Source organism: Odontomachus brunneus, unplaced genomic scaffold (genome assembly GCF_010583005.1).
Source record: "Odontomachus brunneus isolate Ranch 3 - 2012 unplaced genomic scaffold, Obru_v1 Obru_scaffold_025, whole genome shotgun sequence".
In the NCBI taxonomy this organism is placed as follows: domain Eukaryota; kingdom Metazoa; phylum Arthropoda; class Insecta; order Hymenoptera; family Formicidae; genus Odontomachus; species Odontomachus brunneus.
In genome coordinates, this window is record NW_022639475.1 from 2,595,956 (window position 1) to 2,606,062 (window position 10,107).

Here is a 10,107-nt window from a genome sequence, read left to right on the forward strand (position 1 = left end):
TCTCTCTCTCTCTCTCTCTCTCTCTCTCTCTCTCTCTCTCTCTCTCTCTCTCATACTACCGCAGCGCGGAGGCAATCTCGACGGCGTCGGATACTTTGTGCTATCGGATCGCGTCGATATATAGACGGCAAATTTCGACCTAACGAGAACGAATGAATCGCGAATCACGTCCGCTTTTCAGAGGCGGAGATAATCTAGTCGCTTGGTGACGACTTTGGAGGAGGAAAGAACACCGTCGTTGCGCGACGTATGCAAGTTTTCGCAACGGGAACGTGCTTCTCCGCCTGCCCTAGACGCGAGACGAACAAGTGTCAAAAATACGCCGTTTGAAAGGAGAAATACACACACACATGATACACACACACACACATGACACACACACACACACACACATGATACGCATACATGATACACACATACATGACGCGCACACAACAGTCGACCTCGCGCGCTATCGTCGAAGCGCCTTCCGACAAACTCCACGGCGAGCCTACCCTTTGATCGATTCTCACAGATGGACGGATTTTACATGTGACTTGGCTGAGTCCCTCCCATCCTCTGTTGCATCATCGTCAAGAGCAGATCAGAGTACTGCTGCATCATACTGACTATCTTGCCCTGATCCTGACCGGCGAGTAGCTCCTTGAACTTCGCCGTCGCCTCGTTCGCCATCACGCTCTCGCCGACGTCGTTACTGTGATTCTCGGCGCCGGCCACCACCAGCCGCAGAGTGCGCATCGTCTCATTGACGGACGACTCGAGGCCGCGCAGCATCGTGTCCCTGTCGATTGCGCCGCCGGCCGGATCGTCGTCGTTGTCGATCGTCAGACGCTTGTACAGCTGCACCACGTTGTCCGCGGTTCGCGTGAGCTCGTCCGCGATCGTGTTGCATAGCTGGGTGGACACTGCAAGAATGCGATGTTACTAAGTCGCGTGCGGCTCATGATTCCGGTGATGTCGCGGTTATATCAATGATATAATAAATGACGTATCGTGCAGAGCGTGCAGGTTTCACATTGGTTTGAAAATCCGTACGAGACCATGCTATTATGACTGAGATGTCTAATCGAGATGCATAGTCGTGTCTAATGACGAGCTATGAACTCGCGCGACGTCTAAGAGCGTGGATCTTATGAGTCTTCGAATGGCCTACGTATGATTCGTCTCCGAAGAGACAACAATCGAAATTGGCACGAGCGAATGAGGTACATGATATACATTTTTATACACAGTATATGTACAAACTGCTGACGACGGCTCTCTCTATCTTGCGTAAAAATTCTATGCGGCAGATACGAGCTAAACGCCACGTTAATTCGCATCGAAAGAGCATATCCCAGGTGTGAACTAAATGAATGAGAAATTAAACGGACAGTACAAACAAGAGAACAGTGTCGTACGAATCGAAGTGTCGTACGACTCAGCTGTCGTGTATCTCGGCCCGCAAATTTCGATGTCGTAACGTGTAGCGTTTATATGTACAGCCGTTTATATGTCACCGCTCTCCTCCGTTCACGAACTTTCAAACAGTGTCAACACGAGCTTGAAAACGAAAAACCTTCCTGCCATAGCATGATCACTTACAAATTTTGGGTACAGTGAAATTACATTCACAGCACAGCATTCTCAATAGGTGTCTCTAGATTACCTAATGCTTTATCCGTGCCTACTGCAAGAATAAAACTGACATTAGATCGAGGTTACATAGATTAGTCGACGAGGGAGAAGATTGACCGATCAACGCCGGTGCTACATGTGTCTGTGGCCGCGCGAGCGAATTTCACGCGGGACAGACGCGCGCGCGTGTGTGTCATTAATTCTGCGATCTTGCATGCTTACATTTTTTCCGCGAATGATAATGCAAGGATGACTGTGATCTCGCTTTGTGACGCGTTTGACGTTTGTCTTTCGTGTACTCACACTCGGCACTAGCTACATCGATGGCACGATCCGTGTCTTTGACCGGTAGTTCATGCGGACTAGGCTCCAGTTGGTTCCTGTTGGTCGTGGACATCCTGCCGCTTCCGTTTTGCCCGATTCCGCTGGCGCCACTGCCGCCACCGCCGCCACCTCGACCGTTTGTTATAATCGTCGACGATCCGGACCTTCTTACCGTCGTACCGGGTAAACTTAAGCTAAAAACGTCATTTGTCACTTAGCAACGTGTGCATTATTATTGAACAGAGTTTAATATGGATACTGAATTTAAAATAAAAAATAAACTAAAAGTAAAAATAAACTAAAATGAAAGTAAATAAAAAATAAAGAAGTAAACTAGACTAGAAATAATAGTAAACTAGACTAGAACTAAACAAGAAGTAATGTTTTAATTAAATTAATTATAAATTCTTCTCTAATTGAATTAATTTTTAAATTATTTCTACACTGAGAGAAAAAAATGATTGATCTGACTAAAATTATAGTTATTTTTGGTCCCAACCATATTTCTTTGTAGTAAAATGGCAGTAATAATATGCATATAAAGTTATTATCACTAGCATTATAGTAGAATTTAGTAAAAAATGATTTTCTCGACTATAATTTATTAATAATAATTATTTTTGTGTGATCATAGTTACGAATACCAAACATTTTTTTCTCAGTGCAAAATAAACTCGATAAGCGTGCGGCGATAAATTTTGAGCAGTAAACTAATGCAAAGTACACTTACCTAGCAGAGGAATGGTCGATACTGATACTCCTAGGCCTCGGTGGTAGCGCCGGCTTTCCATTCGAAGAGGTATCCTCCGAACTCGAGTCTTCTTGGTTTCCCACTTGACTTAGATTCACTATAATACGATCGTGAGTGTTATGAGTGAGCAGCATGCGATGAAACAAAAGACATTGACGTAAAGGACGTTTGGTTTCTAGTGCAAGCCATAAATAGAAGGAGAAAAAGTAGCAGAGAGATGGAGAAGAATAAAAAAGTAATAATAAGGATTTCAAGTACCGGTCGAGAAAGCTCCCTGCATTCCACGTCTTCTCAAAACCGACGGGAGATTGCTGCCGGACGAGTTCGACTTGTTCTGATGATTGATCTTATTCTGCGAACTGATCGTCGGCCTCATCAGGCCACTTATCCTGCTGTTGCCCGACTGGCCGTTCCACCCTCTGCTTCCTCCCGTTACACCGCCGGCATCCGACTCCGAATCGCTCTATTGACACGATAATAATTGTTACTTTAGGGCTTCTTGTACCTCGCCGGCCATGTCGGATTTGTGGATGTCAGAAGCGAGGAATGACATGCTGACGAAAGTTGCGTGCCATTTCTGAATAAAACTAAATACGGACAAAATAACAGCTGAGATCATTTGTAAAACTGTCCGAAAACTATTTCCTTTTCTTGATGATCAGTCAAACATGGCCGCGGTGAAGTACGAGGAGTCTTAACGCGAATGCGTTTGAATTCTTCTCAGACGTCGCGACGTCTGATGTCGCGACGTGGGACGTACTTGGTTCAAGACGCCGACGCTGCTGCTTCTCGTCATATGAGTCGAGTGATTCTTGCCCAAGATGTGTCTGGACTGACCGCTGGAATTGGTGCTCCCGGATCCCGTTCTGGACGCGACGTTTATGTTCTTGCTTCCCAGTTTCCCTGGAACTGTCGTCGCAGATTAAGAGAAGGAATCTCGCCTCGCCGGAGTACACTTGTAGCATACGTCGAACATAGTAATTTATACGAGCAAATGGATGCAAATTCGAAGTTTAAATGGAAAAAAACATTCCGTACGAAATGATAAAAAGATACCTTGTATAGGGCCATGCAGTAACCTATTTGAAGGGTTGACGGAAAGATCACTCAGCGAACAGGCGCGTCTCATGCCACCCCCTTCTTCTTCGCTGTCAATAACTTTTGACGAGATTCGCCCCCCACTACTGCCAACTGTCAAAAATGCACACACACATGCACTAATTGCTACTGTTCGCGATGGTGTTCTTTTTTGTCTCTGGTGGAGACGATAAAAGTAAAATCTTATTCTTAAGAGCTTGAACAAGTTACAGCGTGAAAGCCATCGCTTTCATCGATAACGAGAATATGAAGATAAATAAAATCGAAAAAGACACAAAAAACATATTTCAAGTTGTAGGCAAAAATATTTGAATTCAAGGCTCAGTCTTAATCTTACAAGAAAAGAGAAATTCAACGAGTCAGGATTCGAATTCGACATCGAGCTTCTTGCATTAATTCGTCAGTAACAAAACAGAGGAGCGAGATGGCGAAGCGGGTTGGTGATCGAGGAGGTGGGATAACGTTACATCGAAATGAGAGAAAAGCATGCCGTTGCATTCCGTATAAATTAGAAAATGACGAAAGAAAAAAAGTACCAACGAAGCCTCCACAAACGTTCTCGTGACTAAAAGCGTTCAAACTGAAAAGTAATTTGCTGCCGCTTCGAAAGAAAATCGCATACATACACACACACATATATATACATATATATGTATGATCGTAAAGCGATGAGAGCTGATCTCGCAGTGCTTCAACGAGACGACGGCTCATCTAAATCTGCATCTAAATCTGCATCTAAATCTATTGCGCACATTCACATAGATGGGATATGTACACGCATGAAAGTATATCTTCCGTCGAGACGGTGTCATAAACGTGCCGATGCAATCGTTTTGTCGTGTGTATGAATATGTAAATGTGAGTATTCGCAATGTATATATGTATGTTGGCTACACGTTTTCTCTCCCGCTTTCGGGATTACGTACTATATACATGGTGACACGTAAAAATGACAAGCAAGCATTCTCTCTACATTCTCCTTTCTTCTGTCTTTCCTTCTCTCTCTCTCTCTCTCTCTCTCTCTCTCTCTCTCTCTCTCTCTCTATCTTTTTCTCTTGGTACCTGCATAAGGATACTTCGTGGGTAGGATCGCCTGATTGATCGTCGGCAAGGTTTTCGTCCACCTCATGTGACTCTGACAACGCGACGCGGGCGGCCACATTCTCTTTGGCGAATTGGTGCAGCTCGAGGCGGAGGTGGAGGAGCCGCTCTCCATCAGCGACCTGTCCATCGCCGACAGGTCGGCGCAGTCGCTGTCCTCGCCGCCCGAATGCAGGCGCATCTGATCGCGCTTGATCGCGTAGAATCGGCCGTCCCGCTCGGCTTCCAGCTTGGCGAAGTTCTCGCTGGTCTCCTGACAGTGCGTCAGCCGCAAGCAGCGCTCCTTCATGAAGTACTGTTTCTGCCTCACCAGATTCTCGAACTCCTTCGAGAGCAGCTTCACCGTACCCTCGATGGCGCGCGTGATCCTCACGTCGACACTCGCGTCCAGGTTGTCGATTCGCTCGTCGGCGGACCGAAAGTCTGCGCCGCTCGACTGCGACTCCGTCGGTTGCAGATTTTTCAGGGTACCGCTGGTCTCCAACGAGTCGTAATCTTCGCCGGTATCCTTCGTCGGAATCTCGTTTTCCAAGCAACGGATTCTCTCCTGCTCGGAACAAGCGCTCGGCTCGTCGACGGCGGAAGCATCGTGGATGCTCGCGAGGTAATGATTCTTCGCTAGATGCGGAGAGTCGTCGTACAGTACCACCTCTCTTTGCACGTTGACGTTGCCGTCATTACGATGGCTTGGCAGACTGAAGAACTTGTTCCTGCCGTCCTTGTCGTCGTCGGATTGTGTTGTATAGCTAGACTGTAAGAACTGTTCGATCGTCTCTGAGCTGCTCGGGTGGTCTCGTTTCGCCTGTGGATCGGTCGATCGAACTAACCGGTGCTCTGGATGAGTCGGACTCGCGGAGGACGGTGGGATGTAATTGTCGGCTTCGGAACTCTTCGCAGCGGGCGATAATGACGGCGTGTCGATGTACTTCCAGCTCGGTCGAGCTCGGTTGCGCATACTCTGGGTGCGCGATGAATTCCTTTTGGGCTTTGGCGGCTTGTGAGCGACGAAATCGTTGAGGATCATCATCGACTCCGGCTTCGTGGGCACCTTCAGGCTGTTACTGCGCGAGATCGTCTCCGAGTTATCGCACATGTTCGTGCTCACGGCGTCCTTGTGGTCGTTATCAGAGTTGAATTCGTAATATATGCGCGCCCTCGACGGCGATCTGTTGCTGTCCTCCGCGAAGTTCATGTCGTTCTTCGCGTTGTTGATCCTCGTGTCCTGCAGGGACTTGGATCGGAACACCGCTCTGCATAGCGTGCCCTCGTCGGCGGAGCTGCGCGTGCTGTCCGCATAGATCTCTACGATATTATTGGGATTGCCGCTGTAGGTCTCAGAGTTCTGCCGCTTGCGCTTGTAATGCGAGTCGAACAGCATCTCCAGAGGCGCGGACTTCACCATGGAGTCGGAATCGTCCGTCAATACGCTCTCGGTGCTGCGATGGTCGGCGTTCTCGCGCAACGGGAACATCTGGTAGTCCGACTCGTCGGTCAATATGCTGTCCTGACTTCTGCCGGCTTGCATCTTCCGTCGGGACAGGAAGAAGCTCGCGCTCGAATGCCGGTCGGGGTCGCAATGGTTGTAATCGAGGATCTCGGCGCTTCCCTTGGAAAAGGATTCCACGGACGCGTCCGAGAGTATACTCTCCTGCGAGCCGGATAAGATTCTCCTCTGGAAATTCTGGTAGTTCGAGTAATTCCTGTAGTCGTTCACACGGATATTTATCTGATAGTCACTGACGCAACGTCGTGGCGGATTCTTGAAGTCACCCTCCAACGAGTCGTCGCTGAAATTACCGTTCCCCTCGTCGCCGTCGTCCACCATGCTCTCTTTGAGATTCTCCAGGTTACGCTCGTTCATGGCGGGCAGGCTCTCGAATGACTTCGCGATGTTCTCCATGTCCTCCTCGTTGTCGTCCAGACCGATGAAGTAGCTGCACGATCTCCGCTTCTGCGCGAATCTCGCGAAGCGACTCACGTCCTTCTTACATTGCTCCTTCAGCAGTTTCAGCTCCTCGCACACGGGCGACTCGGGTAAAGACTGATGATTAGTCTTGTTCAACGACAGCTTATACTTTTCAGTTTTCTTTAGTGTCAACGTTAACGGACGGCTGAGAGTTGGCTTGGTCGCAGTCGGACTTTTGGACAGGCAATTATTATCGCTCGGCAATTCTAGCTTAGACAATGCATTCCCCACACCTTGTATCTTGTTAATGAGTTGCTGGGGTTTAAGCGCGGGCTTTGGGTTTAACGTAGGTTTGCAGGGATTAGTCGATTGTGAGAATTGATTTTGCTGACTGGATCGATTACCTGTACTGAGCCTGTTCGAACGATGATGCTTCTCCGGTATGTGGCTGCTCAGGTCAGATATGCTCTGGCTGGCTTTCAATGACGATCTATAGCCGACCTGGGGAAAAATTAATACAAACAACAAATAAGTCTTCTCAGAAACTTTGTACGTTTCACGCGAGACGTTATATTTACACTTTGCAGTTTTCTCCTAGTCTCCTCTATTCTCCTCTGCAACTCCTCCCGCTTCTTCACTACGTCGGCGTCACCTCTCGCGTGCTTCGTGGCATTAACTACTGCCGCGTTGCGGATCTTGGCGCCGACGTTGCCTTCAGTACCGCCGCTGAGCCTGCAACGTTCGTTTTCCAAGTTAATCGATAATCGTTATAATGAATAGTCGTTACAATACTAAGTGTACGGATCAGTGATGAGTCAGTGAATGTTATCTTCACCTTCCGTGAAATTGCGAACTAATGCTCGTAGCTTTTACGCGATTCGGCGGCTCTTCCGCTCCACTGAGCGACTCGAAGGCGTTTTTCAAGTACTTCTCCCTATGACTCTGCTTGGCGAGCTGATCGAAGCCCTCCGAGCTAGCCTCGGACAACATTGACAGTGGGTTTCTCTCGGCGCTTGGAGTCGACGCTCCTCCTTCCGAGTCGGACTCGTCCTGACTGCCAGACGCAGTCAATTCGCTCGTCCGACCGTTCTCCGCGTTCTTTAATCTCTTTTGCCGCCTTTGCGACCTGCATACGTCGAAGAACGCGTTTCACGTTACTTTGCACGAAGCTCTCATGGCGAGAACTGGGGGAGGAGACGCATTTATGTATATTACAATTCGTGAACGTACCTTCGGAGTTCCTCGACGTCCATCGCGTTAACGGTGAATTGATTCGACACGATGTCTTCTGGCGGCGGATAATACATTAACCTATGGTGCGACTTCTCCGAACCGGTCGTTCCATTTTCCCCCTCGGAATAGTCCTCGACGTCGCCGTCGTGCTCCGTGCTCTCGTGATCCTGAACAACACGTGATGCTCTTTTAATAAAAGCAGGATAAGCTGCGATACATGTAAGCTATAAATATAATGATTAAAGTGATAGATTTGAAAAAAGAACACACTTAACGTGCAAAAGCCATATATGAAACAATAACATCAACTAAAACCAATGGATCGGTGGAAATGTTTTATTTATACAACGTATGGCTGCATTTTGCGAAAAAAAAACAAACAAGCGGTGTTATCTCCCGAAAAAGGCGATCTTTTATAAAAACGACAGTTTCTCAAAACGTTTCTCACGCTTAAGTAGGATATACCTCGAACTTAAAGCTGCCAAGACTGCTATCGTCGGTGTGATGACGACTCCTCGATTGACGTGTCAATTCCGTGATATTGCTACTTCTTACAGTCACCTTACCATCAATCGCCTACGTGAGTGATTGAAATAAAATGTGATCAACGGATGAGTATGAGCGACGAATTGAAGTTCTGGTTCGAGATTCAAATTAAAGAAGCAAGCAAAGCAAATCAAGGAAGGAAATGGACCCGTTATCACCGGTTTTTGTATGTGTATGTGTGTACAGATAAAAAAAAAACAACACGCATGCGTTAAGACGAAACATTCTGAACATTAGCAATTGCGTTAGTACCTGTTTCGCTTCGCTTTCTATCTCTCTATAACTTTCCGTACAAGGTTGAAAAACGCTTTCCTCCTCTTCCTAAAATCGCAATCAAATGTTAATTATTCCGTGCCTACGTCCAAAAATGTGAGTAATGTCATCACGTTATGACTAGAAGAGCTTCTCGTATTACCGCGTGATTAGGTAAGCATGAATATTACGAAATAAAAAAAAGTTTAACGAGCGTTGTTTCGAGTATTAGAGGCAGTTGCAGATTTCTCTCGTGAGTTGCCGCGTCGCGAACATTCGTTTCCGATACGAACCCTCTTGATGATCATCGTCTCTCGACGATAGTCGCTGCTGCATTTCGTCTCGGTGCCGCTGTCGATGGAGCTGTCCTTGGAGCCACCGCCGCCGCCACCACCGTCGGAATCGATGGCGCTGCGCGACGGAGGAAACGGTATAACCTCGTCGCTGTCGTACACGGACTTGACGGTGATACCGTCGCCCTGCTGAACTCGTTGCGCCCATCTTCCCTTCGGCAGATCGACACCGAGCGACCTGACGTTCGAGCCGAGCGCCGCGCCGCTGTCGTCCGCGCTGCTCGCCGCAGTGTTTATCTGCTTCTTCGCCCACAGCGGTAACTGACCCACGCTGAATCGGTAATCCACACCGATGACGTTCGGCGGCGTCGGGTTTGCGTTAGGATCCAGGAATTCCGGTGGGGGCGGCCCGAAGGTCTCGTTGTCCAGCTGTACCTCGATTCCGCCGCCGTTCACTTGAGGTGGTTTCCTGTGGACAGAATTCAAATTAAGGATACAGTTAGGTCTTAATGAGCAAGTGATTCAACTCATGGACGGAAATTACAAATGGGACAACGGTACACTGTACATGTGACTTTATGTTTTATGTGACAGACGCCAGTCTGATTGTTCGAGAGGATATAACAGCGATTCATCACATATCACTCCTTTCACGAGATTGATTCAGACATCTTTTCCCATAGAATACACACTCATTTGGCGGCATATCGCTATTTGAAAAACGTTTGCTCATAAAAAGAACATTTATTCTTTGAAACATCTTTGGATCAAGCTAATATATGTGACTTTATGTCACGTTGCAAAAATCCAGTTTAATTAATGAAGGAAATGACAATAATATCTTACATATACAATAATATCTTACAATAATATCTTACATCATACTTCTTTTATTAGATTGGTATTGAGGAGTTTATTATTAAGTATTTTCCCATGGAATATATATATATATATATATATATATATATATATATATATGTATATAT

The 10,107-nt window shown here is 47.0% G+C and overlaps 1 protein-coding gene across 1 annotated transcript in view; it reads right to left on the minus strand.

The window, feature by feature from the left end:
* Positions 1-6: 6 nt before the first annotated feature.
* LOC116842398 overlaps positions 7-10,107 on the minus strand; it is an 87,752-nt gene continuing 77,651 nt past the window's right edge. The window contains exons 12-24 of the mRNA XM_032811570.1: positions 9,122-9,590; positions 8,829-8,897; positions 8,496-8,606; positions 8,028-8,197; positions 7,633-7,923; positions 7,376-7,529; positions 4,853-7,298; positions 3,453-3,601; positions 2,951-3,155; positions 2,672-2,789; positions 1,921-2,135; positions 1,649-1,669; positions 7-905 (exon numbers count right to left, since the gene is read on the minus strand). Of these exons, the coding sequence (XP_032667461.1) occupies positions 526-905; positions 1,649-1,669; positions 1,921-2,135; positions 2,672-2,789; positions 2,951-3,155; positions 3,453-3,601; positions 4,853-7,298; positions 7,376-7,529; positions 7,633-7,923; positions 8,028-8,197; positions 8,496-8,606; positions 8,829-8,897; positions 9,122-9,590 (4,798 nt within the window). The 3' untranslated portion in view covers positions 7-525. The remainder of the gene's footprint in view (positions 906-1,648; positions 1,670-1,920; positions 2,136-2,671; positions 2,790-2,950; positions 3,156-3,452; positions 3,602-4,852; positions 7,299-7,375; positions 7,530-7,632; positions 7,924-8,027; positions 8,198-8,495; positions 8,607-8,828; positions 8,898-9,121; positions 9,591-10,107) is intronic.